Source organism: Bombina bombina, unplaced genomic scaffold (assembly GCF_027579735.1).
Source record: "Bombina bombina isolate aBomBom1 unplaced genomic scaffold, aBomBom1.pri scaffold_78_1, whole genome shotgun sequence".
NCBI classification, from domain to species: domain Eukaryota; kingdom Metazoa; phylum Chordata; class Amphibia; order Anura; family Bombinatoridae; genus Bombina; species Bombina bombina.
The window spans coordinates 2,711,853-2,726,733 of NW_026511871.1; the positions used below are offsets into that span (position 1 = coordinate 2,711,853).

At 37.0% G+C, this 14,881-nt stretch overlaps 1 protein-coding gene across 1 annotated transcript in view; it reads right to left on the reverse strand.

Annotated features, from left to right (window-relative positions):
* CARD11 (caspase recruitment domain family member 11) overlaps positions 1-14,881 on the reverse strand; it is a 1,057,928-nt gene that overhangs the window by 236,401 nt on the left and 806,646 nt on the right. The window contains exon 19 of the mRNA XM_053696753.1: positions 13,766-13,859. Within this exon, the coding sequence (XP_053552728.1) occupies positions 13,766-13,859 (94 nt within the window). The remainder of the gene's footprint in view (positions 1-13,765; positions 13,860-14,881) is intronic.

The window sequence follows — 14,881 nt, forward strand, 5'->3', positions numbered from 1 at the left end:
CCTAAAGTCCTTTTTTTTGAGGGATGTATGTTTAGAAGTGTTAGGGATTGCTGTTTTGATATTTTTCAAAGGTTTTTTTTTTTTTTTTTTTTTTTTTTTTTTGTTTGTTGCTTTTTTCCTTGCTTATCCTCCTCCTCTTATTTCTCTGCTCTTTATCGACTTCCCCCCTCCGGGCCCGTAAGAGGAAACTTTTTTCTGATTGCTCCGCTAAGAGTCGGTAGTGGATATTAAATTTTTATCTTGGAATGTAGGAGGGATTGTCTCTCCTATGAAACGTAAGTTGATTATCAAGCTACTGGCGAAACAAAAACCAGATATTGTTTTTATTCAAGAGACTCATCTTACAGAACAGGAAGTCGCAAAACTTAAGATAAAATGGGTGGGAGAGGTAATTGCCTCTTCTTCAAGCAGGAGAAAATGTGGTGTGGCAATATTGATCAGCAAATCGCTGGATTATAAGATCATACAAGTGGAGACGGATACGACTGAAAGGTTTATTTTATTACAAATTATTATTAATAATACTAAATATATTCTTTGTAATGTGTACGGCCCAAACAAATTCTGTAGGGATTTCTGGGAGAATGTTAAAGTTAAACTTTTTCCCTATATAAAAGAGAATCTCATATTAGGTGGAGATTTTAATATGGCCATGTGCCCAGAAGTAGATAGATTCTCACAGAAGAACCTTCCAGAGACTAGGAGAAGCTCCAAATATCTTACTAGATTCTGTCGTAAATTACATCTCACTGATATATGGCGATGCCTTAATCCGGATCTATTGAGCTTCACATGTGAATCCAAAGCACACAGGACATTTGCCAGGATAGATCTATTTTTAATTGCCGAGTCACTCTCGATTACTAAAATAGAGGCTGGAATTGGGGAGATTGTGACCTCGGACCACTCAATCATATCTTTAACTTTGAGATGCCACGACAGTAGTAAATTTAAAAGACCTAGGACCTTCTATTACCCATCTTATCTTTATAATAATCCTAGATTTTGTCAATGGTTAAAACAGTCTTGGAAGGATTACAGTACACGCAACATTTCTTATTTTCATAAGATTGAAACTTTTTGGGAGGCTTCAAAAGCGGTTTTACGTGGTGAAATCATGGCATTTCTAGATATTAAAAATAAGAAACAACATGCCCGAGACCTGCAACTTACTAACCAGGTTAAAAAAGCCTATAAAAAATATTACGGAGATCGCTCCAATAGTAACTGGAATAAGTATGTAGCCCATAGAAAAGAGAGGGACATATTCCTGACTCAAAAACATCTAGAAGAAGAGGCTAAAACCAATCTATATTTCAGGAGCTTTCACGGTAGCTCAGCTAAAAATTTAGCTAGAGTGGTTAAAGCTAGGAAAAGGAAGAACTTTATCTCTAGTGTTAAAGAAGGAAATTTGCGATATACCAATACAGAAGAGATACGCGGAGTCTTCTTTAATTATTACAAGCAATTATATTCTAAACAGGAATGCAATTTTATTAACCAAGAAAATTTTTGGGAGAAAGTCACTCTACCTAAGATACAGAAGGAAGAATTAGATGCTCTGAATGCTCCGATCACTGCGGAAGAAATATTAAGAGCCATTAATGTTTCCAAATTGAACAAAACAGCGGGCCCTGATGGGTTTCCTGCGGAGTTTTATAAAAGTCTAGCAGTAGAAATAACTCCAATCTTAGAGAAATTGTTTAACAGTTACTATACTACTGACAAACCAATTTCAAGTCTTTTCGCTGCAGCAAACATATCACTAATACTGAAAAAAGGAAAGAACCCTGAAGATCCAGCCTCATACAGACCAATTTCAGTCCTTAACGTGGATTACAAGATCCTAACTTCTATCATTTCTTGTAGACTTGCAGGGTGCTTGGACAAACTTATACATCCCGATCAGGTCGGATTTATGACCACGCGAAATTCCGCCAAGAACATTAGGAGATTAACTACCTTGGTAGACTATATTTGGAATAGTGATCAGTTCAAAGATAGAACTAATTTTAATGACCATGCAGTTCTCACTTTGGATGCAGCCAAGGCTTTTGACAGCATTGCTTGGATTCATTTATTTAAAACCTTAGACAAATTTGGCTTTGCAGAAAATTTTTTACACTTTGTTCAGAAAATTCATTGGAAGCCAGAATCCTTTCTGCTGGTTAATCGGACGTTTTCTCCTAAGATAACTTTAGAGAGAGGAACAAGACAGGGTTGCCCCCTCTCACCTCTCTTGTTTAACATCGCTCTTGAACCGCTAGCAACCAGATTGAGAGAAATTCTGCCGGGGATACCAGATTTAGACCCAAACTTAAAAATCTTACTTTACGCGGATGATATTCTAATTTGTTTACAAAATACTAGAGATACAATCCCCAAGGTCATAAATACATTGGAGGAATTTAGCTCCTTTGCGGGATACAAGTCTAACTTAGATAAAAGTGAATTTATGTGGTTAGGCAAATATACTCACCGACAAACTAATTTAATGTTTCGCACAGTTTCAGCCATAAAATATCTGGGGCTGGAGATTCATAAAAATCCTAAACACTGGTATTCAGCTAATATTGATGCGCTCTTCCAGAAGATCAAAGAAGATCTTGACTTATGGAAGGCTTTTCCTTTATCCTTATCTGCGTCTGTCAATTTGATCAAAACTATAATCTTTCCACGGATTCTATATCCTATACAAAATCTGCCATTAATTTTAACAAACAAAGATGTACGCAGACTGAATTCCTGGTTTTCCAAGTTCATTTGGAAAGCTAAAAAACCACGTATATCATTGGAAAAATTGTCACAAAAATTTTCTAATGCTGGTCTAGCTCTTCCTAATATCAGACTTTACAATATCGCAACACTACTTAAAATAGCTATAGATTGGTTAGCTCAATCGAATAGGGTTACCTCTTTTGATTTTGAATCTCGATTGACTAATCCATGGTCACTGAAGGCTCTTTTACACTGCCCGATACAAGAACTTCCACAAAAAGTTTCTATATTACAATCTTTCAAAAACCCGATTTACGCTTGGCAGAAGTTCTGTCCTATATTAGAATTGAATCCTTTTTTTTCAGACTTTCTACCCATTAGGGGTAACCCGCTTTTTATGCCTGGAATAGATCAAAAAGTATTCTTAGAGTGGCAGGACAGAGGCCTTAAGGATATTTATCAGTTATTGAACGATCAATCTCAGATTCTTTCTTGGGAAACTATTGTCTCAAAATATTCGCTAGGCACGGGGAATCAATTCGCCTATTTCCAGGTCCGTCATTATGTTAGCTCCCAAAGTTGGTATTCTTCAAGTAGGTCTGAGTGGTCCGAGGTCAAGATCTGTATCGAAAAGTTCATAACTGGAGACATATCGATTTCTCTAATTTACGATATAATGCTCACCAAACAGGGCATATTATTGAGCGAAAATTTGGTTAATTCTTGGATAAATTGTATCCCTACAATGGATCAAGAGAAGATTTCTCGTAGCCTTGAGTTAATAGCTAACTACCCTATTTCGGTAAGCTGGAAAGAATCTCATCTTAAATTAATGAATAAATTTTATTTATCTCCATCCAGGTTAGCGAAATTTTATCCGCTTAAAAAGGCCGATTGCCCGCGGTGTTCATATGTCAAAGCAGACCTCATGCACATGTTATGGTACTGTCCTAAAATAAAACAACTTTGGCAGAAAGTCCAGTTCTGGTTTAATAGGCAATATAATGGGGCTTACTCGCTCTCTCTGGAAGATATAATATTTTTGATACTTAATCCCATGTCAGATTTAAAAATCCGGATTTTGAATACCATTATATTAATTGTTAGATACAATATTTTCAAATCCTGGATTGCTAAGACGCCTCCCAGCCTGGGGGTAATTCTTAAAGGGATACAATCCCAAATTATATACGAATCTTTTCATCTATTACAGGCTTCAGAGAAAAAAATCAAGACTTTTTTGTTAGAATGGGCACCCATTATTAAGACTTATTCATTACAACTCCAGCGACGGATCCTGTCTCCATTTGTCTCTTCTATCAGCTTTGCTGAGCTAGTCTTGCTACAAGTATTTCCCGACTCCTGGATAAGAAATTATAGAGATATTCCATAAAGTTATGAACTACCGCTCCTAAGGTCGAGCTTTACGGATCCGGAGGGCCCCCAAACTTTCTTTTTTTTTTTTTTTTTTTTTTTTTTTTTTTTTTCTTCTTTTCTCCTTCTTTCTCGCTGGCCCTTTTTTTTTTTTTTTTTTTTTTTTTTTTTTTTTTTCTTTCTTTTCTTTCTTTTTCCCGCCCTCCCTTCTTTGGTTTTCTCCCCTCTTTTTTCTCTTTTTTAGGGTTAGAATGTCTGACTTTGTGATTTAGAAATGGCAATTCAAATTGGTTTGAAAATAATTTAGAGAGGTCTTTTTTCGCAACTAGACCATATGATTAGATAGGTGAGACACCTGCTAGTCGGGAACAAGAATCAATAGGTATCTGTGATGAAACATGGCATCAGAAATTATGTTGATTAAATACCGATATCCATATATGAAGTAATATATAAGTTTTTGGAGATGCTTTTTTTCTTGGATGTCTTTTCTTTGATGGGTGTTAGTCCATATTACTTGATGTTTTCTATAGATGATTTTAAGCATATTGACTAACGAAAAGTATAATTTTTGTGACCTCTCGGCATGATTATGCTTTATTGAAAATTGAGTATGATTTTATGTTATTCTGCTAATCATGTTATATTACAGTATGAATATCTTGTACTGATATGAGTCACAATGTTTATGTGGATTGTCATTTATTTTTATGCTGAATAATAAAAAACTATTTAAAAAAAAAAAAAAAAAAAAAAAAAAAAGATCAACTACAGTTTGACCGAAGAGAAGTACCCATCAGCACAGTCACACACTGATGCTGTGCTAGGTATGCCTGATGTCCAAGGAGCGCTACGTTGCATGGCATTCTCTCCACAATCAATTAACCTCAACTACAATGAATGGCAACATTTGAGAAGGCAAATGCCAAAGAATGCTGTAACATCTCTGAACACTGTATGGGATGCTCTAAAGAAGTGTTGGAATATTGTGGATTGTAAAATTCCACACAAAGTTGGGATATCAATGCCAGAGTTAACAGTCATTAAATGGACATAAAACCCACTTTTTTTTTTCTCCATGATTCAGAAACAGTGTTTCCCAACCTTTTGTTAGCAAGTACCCATGTAGGCATACATTTATTTTCTATGTACCCCAACTGTAGCTCAAATATTGATCTTTTAAATAGACAAACATGGAAATCATGTGTGTCAATTGATTTCACAAGCTTGTATCAGATATGTTAATGAAGTAAATATATAGGAATCAGATATTGGTTTTATGTTTTCCGGAATTTAATATTTGGCAATATTACAACAGAGAATAATAAACACACAAAACACAGATATATAGTCCATTTATATTAATTATATGCAATTAATGTGCTTCTTACATTAATAAAGAGGAAAAAGAAACACCTTTCTGCATGATGAGGAAAGTTTTATATTTATGGTACCATCTTTCTATTTTTAACAACCATTTCATACACAGTTATCCGTCTCATTTTACTGTGGTACACTACAGTATGATCCACGTTATCCTATTTTAAAGTGACACTTGGTCACAGTAATACACTTTCTCTGTTCATATTAGTAAAGCTCAACACCAGTCCTCATGTGCCAGAATCTAAGGTTTTAGACATTTGAGGTGAATCAATGTTTGAGCAGTGGTCCAAACAAGGCAGGGAAATATTCACACTCTGCCATGTTAGGAGGGCTCGAGGGTAGAAATGAGAAACCAGCTTTCTTTGAAATGTCATGTTTACAATAGTTACATTGGGGAAAAAATAATGAAGGTCAATCCCTGGAGTTCCTCTTGCCAATGCCCCAAGTACCCCCAGGGCTACACGAACCACAGGTTAAGAAACTAGGAGATAGAGCATTTAATTAACAACTTTCCAATTTACGTATTATCAGATTTGCATCATATCCTTTGTTGAAGGAGCTGGGAGCTCAACACATCGGATGAGCCAATAACAAAATGCATATATGTGCAGCCACCAATCAGTAGCTAACTAGTGCATTGCTGCTTCTGAAGCTACCTAGGTTTAATATTCAGCAAATAATACCAAGAGAAGAAAACACACTAGATAATAGAAGTAAACTGGAAGGCTGTTTAAAATTGCATTCTCTATCTGAATTGTGAAACTTTAATGTTGACTTCACTGTCATTTTAAGGCAAATAGTGGCCATACAAAATATTAGGAAATTTTGATTATCAATATGTTCTAATAAACATATTTGTACGTTTATTGATGTAAGTTATATATTTTTGTTTGAGAAATACTGCAAATTGTCTCCAACAAATGGTATTGGACACTACTGTATTTTTTATTTTACTAGGCAGTCAGTTGAAATAATAAAGGGGCATGAAACACAAAAAAAAAAAAAAAAAAAAAAAAAGATATACAGAGACAGGGGATACACAGGTATAGGTTAGATATACAGAGACATAGGATACACAGATATAGGTTAGATATACAGATACAGGGGATACACAGGTATAGGTTAGATATACAGAGACAGGAGGATACACAGATATAGGTTAGATATACAGAGACAGGAGGATACACAGGTATAGGTTAGATATACAGACACAGGGGATACACAGGTATAGGTTAGATATACAGATACAGGAGGATACACAGGAATATGTTAGATATACAGAGACAGAGGATACACAGGTATAGGTTAGATATACAGATACAGGAGGATACACAGGAATAGGTTAGATATACAGAGACAGAGGATACACAGGTATAGGTTAGATATACAGATACAGGAAGATACACAGGTATAGGTTAGATATACAGAGACAGGAGGATACACAGGTATAGGTTAGATATACAGAGACAGAGGATACACAGATATAGGTTAGATATACAGAGACAGAGGATACACAGGTATAGGTTAGATATACAGATACAGGAAGATACACAGGTATAGGTTAGATATACAGAGACAGGAGGATACACAGGTATAGGTTAGATATACAGAGACAGGAGGATACACAGGTATAGGTTAGATATACAGAGACAGAGGATACACAGGTATAGGTTAGATATACAGATACAGGAGATACACAGGTATAGGTTAGATATACAGATACAGGGGATACACAGGTATAGGTTAGATATACAGATACAGGGAATACACAGATATAGGTTAGATATACAGAGTCAGAGGATACACAGATATAGGTTAGATATACAGATACAGGGAATACACAGATATAGGTTAGATATACAGAGACAGGGGATACACAGGTATAGGTTAGATATACAAAGACAGGAGGATACACAGATATAGGTTAGATATACAGATACAGGAAGATACACAGGTATAGGTTAGATATACAAAGACAGGAGGATACACAGATATAGGTTAGATATACAGATATAGGAAGATACACAGGTATAGGTTAGATATACAGAGACAGGAGGATACACAGGTATAGGTTAGATATACAGAGACAGGGGATACACAGGTATAGGTTAGATATACAGAGACAGGGGATACACAGGTATAGGTTAGATATACAGAGACAGGGGATACACAGGTATAGGTTAGATATACAGAGACAGGGGATACACAGGTATAGGTTAGATATACAGAGACAGGGGATACACAAATATAGGTTAGATATACAGAGACAGAGGATACACAGATATAGGTTAGATATACAGATACAGGAAGATACACAGGTATAGGTTAGATATACAGAGACAGGAGGATACACAGGTATAGGTTAGATATACAGAGACAGGGGATACACAGGTATAGGTTAGATATACAGAGACAGAGGATACACAGGTATAGGTTAGATATACAGATACAGGGGATACACAGATATAGGTTAGATATACAGATACATGGGATACACAGGTATAGGTTAGATATACAGATACAGGGGATACACAGGTATAGGTTAGATATACAGAGACCGAGGATACACAGATATAGGTTAGATATACAGAGACAGGAGGATACACAGATATAGGTTAGATATACAGATACAGGAAGATACACAGGTATAGGTTAGATATACAGAGACAGGGGATACACAGGTATAGGTTAGATATACAGAGACAGAGGATACACAGGTATAGGTTAGATATATAGAGACAGGGGATACACAGATATAGGTTAGATATACAGAGACAGGGGATACACAGGTATGGGTCAGATATACAGAGACAGGGGATACACAGATATAGGTTAGATATACAGATACAGGAAGATACACAGGTATAGGTTAGATATACAGAGACAGGGGATACACAGGTATAGGTTAGATATACAGAGACAGGGGATACACAGGTATAGGTTAGATATACAGAGACAGAGGATACACAGGTATAGGTTAGATATACAGATACAGGGGATACACAGGTATAGGTTAGATATACAGAGACAGGGGATACACAGGTATAGGTTAAATATACAGAGACAGGAGGATACACAGATATAGGTTAGATATACAGAGACAGAGGATACACAGGTATAGGTTAGATATACAGATACAGGGAATACACAGATATAGGTTAGATATACAGAGTCAGAGGATACACAGATATAGGTTAGATATACAGATACAGGGAATACACAGATATAGGTTAGATATACAGAGACAGGGGATACACAGATATAGGTTAGATATACAGAGACAGGGGATACACAGGTATAGGTTAGATATACAAAGACAGGAGGATACACAGATATAGGTTAGATATACAGAGACAGGAGGATACACAGCTATAGGTTAGATATACATAGACAGGGGATACACAGATATAGGTTAGATATACAGATACAGGAGGATACACAGATATAGGTTAGATATACAGAGACAGGAGGATACACAGGTATAGGTTAGATATACAGAGACAGAGGATACACAGGTATAGGTTAGATATACAGAGACAGGGGATACACAGATATAGGTTAGATATACAGAGTCAGTGGATACACAGATATAGGTTAGATATACAGATACAGGGGATATACAGGTATAGGTTAGATATACAGAGACAGGGGATACACAGGTATAGGTTAGATATACAGAGACAGGGGATACACAGGTATAGGTTAGATATACAGAGACAGGGGATACACAGATATAGGTTAGATATACAGAGACAGGGGATACACAGGTATAGGTTAGATATACAGAGACAGGGGATACACAGGTATAGGTTAGATATACAGAGACAGGGGATACACAGGTATAGGTTAGATATACAGAGACAGGAGGGTACACAGATATAGGTTAGATATACAGAGACAGAGGATACACAGATATAGGTTAGATATACAGAGACAGGGGATACACAGATATAGGTTAGATATACAGAGACAGGAGGATACACAGATATAGGTTAGATATACAGAGACAGGGGATACACAGGTATAGGTTAGATATACAGAGACAGGAGGATACACAGATATAGGTTAGATATAGAGAGACAGGGGATACACAAATATAGGTTAGATATACAGAGACAGGGGATACACAGGTATGGGTCAGATATACAGAGACAGGGGATACACAAATATAGGTTAGATATACAGAGACAGGGGATACACAGCTATAGGTTAGATATACAGAGACAGGGGATACACAGGTATAGGTTAGATATACAGAGACAGGGGATACACAGGTATAGGTAAGATATATAGATACAGGGGATACACACATATAGGTTAGATATACAGAGACAGAGGATACACAGGTATAGGTTAGATATACAGAGACAGGGGATACACAGGTATAGGTTAGATATACAGAGACAGGGGATACACAAATATAGGTTAGATATACAGAGACAGGGGATACACAGGTATAGGTTAGATATACAGAGACAGGGGATACACAGCTATAGGTTAGATATACAGATACAGGGGATATACAGGTATAGGTTAGATATACAGAGACAGGGGATACACAGCTATAGGTTAGATATACAGAGACAGGGGATACACAGATATAGGTTAGATATACAGAGACAGGGGATACACAGGTATAGGTTAGATATACAGAGACAGGGGATACACAGCTATAGGTTAGATATACAGAGACAGGAGGATACACAGCTATAGGTTAGATATACATAGACAGGGGATACACAGATATAGGTTAGATATACAGAGACAGGAGGATACACAGATATAGGTTAGATATATAGAGACAGGGGATACACAGGTATAGGTTAGATATACAGAGACAGAGGATACACAGATATAGGTTAGATATACAGAGACAGGGGATACATAGGTATAGGTTAGATATACAGATACAGGGGATACACAGGTATAGGTTAGATATACAGATACAGGAGGATACACAGGTATAGGTTAGATATACAGAGACAGGAGGATACACAGATATAGGTTAGATATACAGAGACAGGAGGATACACAGATATAGGTTAGATATACAGATACCTGGGTTACACAGATATAGGTTAGATATACAGAGACAGGGGATACACAGGTATAGGTTAGATATACAGAGACAGGGGATACACAGATATAGGTTAGATATACAGAGACAGGGGGTACACAGGTATAGGTTAGATATACAGAGACAGGGGGTACACAGGTATAGGTTAGATATACAGAGACAGGGGATACACAGATATAGGTTAGATATACAGAGACAGGGGATACACAGGTATGGGTCAGATATACAGAGACAGGGGATACACAGATATAGGTTAGATATACAGAGACAGGGGGTACACAGGTATAGGTTAGATATACAGAGACAGGGGGTACACAGGTATAGGTTAGATATACAGAGACAGGGGATACACAGATATAGGTTAGATATAAAGAGACAGGGGATACACAGGTATAGGTTAGATATACAGAGACAGGGGATACACAGATATAGGTTAGATATACAGAGACAGGGGATACACTGGTATGGGTCAGATATACAGAGACCGAGGATACACAGATATAGGTTAGATATACAGAGACAGGAGGATACACAGATATAGGTTAGATATACAGATACAGGGGATACACAGATATAGGTTAGATATACAGAGACAGGGGATACACAGCTATAGGTTAGATGTACAGAGACAGCGGATACACAGGTATAGGTTAGATATACAGACACAGGAGGATACACAGGTATAGGTTAGATATACAGAGACAGGAGGATACACAGATATAGGTTAGATATACAGAGACAGGAGGATACACAGATATAGGTTAGATATACAGATACCTGGGTTACACAGATATAGGTTAGATATACAGAGACAGGGGATACACAGGTATAGGTTAGATATACAGAGACAGGGGATACACAGATATAGGTTAGATATACAGAGACAGGGGGTACACAGGTATAGGTTAGATATACAGAGACAGGGGATACACAGGTATGGGTCAGATATACAGAGACAGGGGATACACAGGTATAGGTTAGATATACAGAGACAGGGGATACACAGGTATAGGTTAGATATACAGAGACAGGGGATACACAGATATAGGTTAGATATACAGAGACAGGGGATACACAGATATAGGTTAGATATACAGAGACAGGGGATACACAGGTATAGGTTAGATATACAGAGACAGGGGATACACAGATATAGGTTAGATATAAAGAGACAGGGGATACACAGGTATAGGTTAGATATACAGAGACAGGGGATAAACAGGAATAGGTTCGATATACATAGACAGGGGATACACAGATATAGGTTAGATATACAGATACAGGAGGATACACAGATATAGGTTAGATATACAGAGACAGGAGGATACACAGGTATAGGTTAGATATACAGAGACCGAGGATACACAGATATAGGTTAGATATACAGAGACAGGAGGATACACAGATATAGGTTAGATATACAGAGACAGGGGATACACAGATATAGGTTAGATATACAGAGACAGGGGATACACAGGTATAGGTTAGATATACAGAGACAGGGGATACACAGGTATAGGTTAGATATACAGATACAGGAGGATACACAGATATAGGTTAGATATACAGATACAGGGGATACACAGATATAGGTTAGATATACAGAGACAGGGGATACACAGGTATAGGTTAGATATACAGAGACAGGGGATACACAGGTATAGGTTAGATATACAGATACAGGAGGATACACACATATAGGTTAGATATACAGAGACAGGGATACACAGGTATAGGTTAGATATACAGAGACAGGGGATACACAGATATAGGTTAGATATACAGATACATGGGATACACAGGTATAGGTTAGATATACAGATACAGGGGATACACAGGTATAGGTTAGATATACAGATACATGGGATACACAGGTACAGGTAAGATATGCAGGTAATATAAGCTATACAGGTACAGTTAAGATATGTAGGTAATATAAACTATGCAGTTACAGGTAAGATACGCAGGTAATATAAGCTATACAGGTACAGGTAAGATAAGCAGGTAATATAAACTATACAGGTACAGGTAAGATACGCAGGTAATATAAGCTATACAGGTACAGGTAAGATACGCAGGTAATATAAACTATGCAGTTACAGGTAAGATACACAGGTAATATAAGCTATACAGGTACAGGTAAGATACGCAGGTAATATAAGCTATACAGGTACAGGTAAGATACACCGGTAATATAAACTATACAGGTACAGGTAAGATACGCAGGTATTATAAACTATGTAGTTACAGGTAAGATGTGCAGGTAATATAAGCTATACAGGTAAGATACGCAGGTAATATAAGCTATACAGGTACAGGTAAGATACACCGGTAATATAAACTATACAGGTACAGGTAAGATACGCAGGCAATGTAAACTATGCAGTTACAGGTAAGATACGCAGGTAATATAAACTATGCAGTTACAGGTAAGATACGCAGGTAATATAAACTATGCCGTTACAGGTAAGATACGCAGGTAATATAAACTATGCAGTTACAGGTAAGATACACAGGTAATATAAACTATGCAGGTAAACTGTGACCCCCACCCGTGGGCTAGGTGCCCTTCTCTAATGCTGTTTCTAGTGATATTATATATATATATAAGGAATATAATAGAGACCGCACTCCAGAATTCAGGATGACGCCCCGGGTGTACCAAATGTGTACATAGAGCTTGGAAAGGAAAGAGCACTGCACAGGTCTTGACAAAAATAATCTTTTACTGTTAACGTTTTCGGACTAATAAGTCCGTCCTCAAAAAACTTTGTCTGAGGACGGACTTGTTAGTCCGAAAACGTTAACAGTAAAAGAAGACCTGTGGAGTGCTCTTTCCCAGCTCTATATATACATACTATAATGTATTTGTTTGCGTCAGCTCTCTATATATACTATAATGTATTTGTTTGCGTCAGCTCTCTATATATACTATAATGTATTTGTTTGCGTCAGCTCTCTATATATACTATAATGTATTTGTTTGCGTCAGCTCTCTATATATACTATAATGTATTTGTTTGCGTCCTAAGTATTTGTTTGCGTCCTAAACTATAGGCCTTTTGCTAAGCAAATCATTGTGATGAAGGTCAGAATTTAGAAAATAGCATTATTTAGAATTAACCTTTCAAAAAGACGCCAACATATAATAAATAAAGAAATAGTCTAAACCGTAGGAAAGAATATCAGTTTTAGTAAAAATATGAAACTTACTCTCGTAGCTCGCAGTGTGTTACTTGATTCAGTTTCATCTCGGCTGCCTCTGTGTAGTAATCGCTGCAGTTTAACCAAAAATAATTGCTGTGCCCTAGGTAAAACAAAAGACAAATTCCTCACTTATCAAAACCTTAGCTACTAAATGACCAAACTGAACATAAAGTATTCTTTAAAATACCAGCTACATATAACTACATGACAACTTACACACTATTATATTATTATTATTAGGTGCATCTTCGTGTATCCTCACTAAATCCCACTGTACAGAGCAAACCCCAGGTCATCTCAACTACTTGCAACCATAGCTAATAATAATATATTCAAGTAATCCCCGGTCACATACGACTACACTCAAACATAGCAAACTCCAAATGTGCACAGCTAATCCCAGATTACATGTGACTACACATAACTAAAGAAATTCCAATGTATTCAGCTAATTTCTGGTCATAATACCCATAACTACTCAACATCCCAATGTACACAGCTAATCCCAGGCCACATGTAAAGACATACAACCACAGCTAAATCCCAATTGTATACAAATAATCCAGATCACGTGTGGCTACACATATTCAAGTAATCCCTGTCCAAGTGTGACTATATGCAATGGCAGCTAATCCCAGGTCGTGTACAACTATATGCAACAACAGAAAAATCCAAATGTATTCAAGTAATCCCAGGTCATGTGCAACTACACACAACCGGCTAGATTACGAGTCTTGCGTTATGAGTAAAAAAGCAGCATTAAGCCTCATAACGCTGCTTTTTTTACTACCGCTGGTATTACGAGTCTTGCAGATTTAGGGGCACCGCACACTTTTTTGGCCTTACCACAAATCAATTTATGCAAATTGCGTATAGTCTTTTCTTTCATGTAATTAGCAAGAGTCCATGAGCTAGTTACGTAAGGGATATACATTCCTACCAGGAGGGGCAAAGTTTCCCAAACCTTAAAATGCCTATAAATACACCCTTCACCACACCCACAATTCAGTTTTACAAACTTTGCCTCCCGTGGAGGTGGTGAAGTAAGTTTGTGCTTAAGATTCTTTGTTGATATGCTCTTCGCAACAGGTTGAAGCCCGGTTTTCCTCTCGGAGTGCAGCG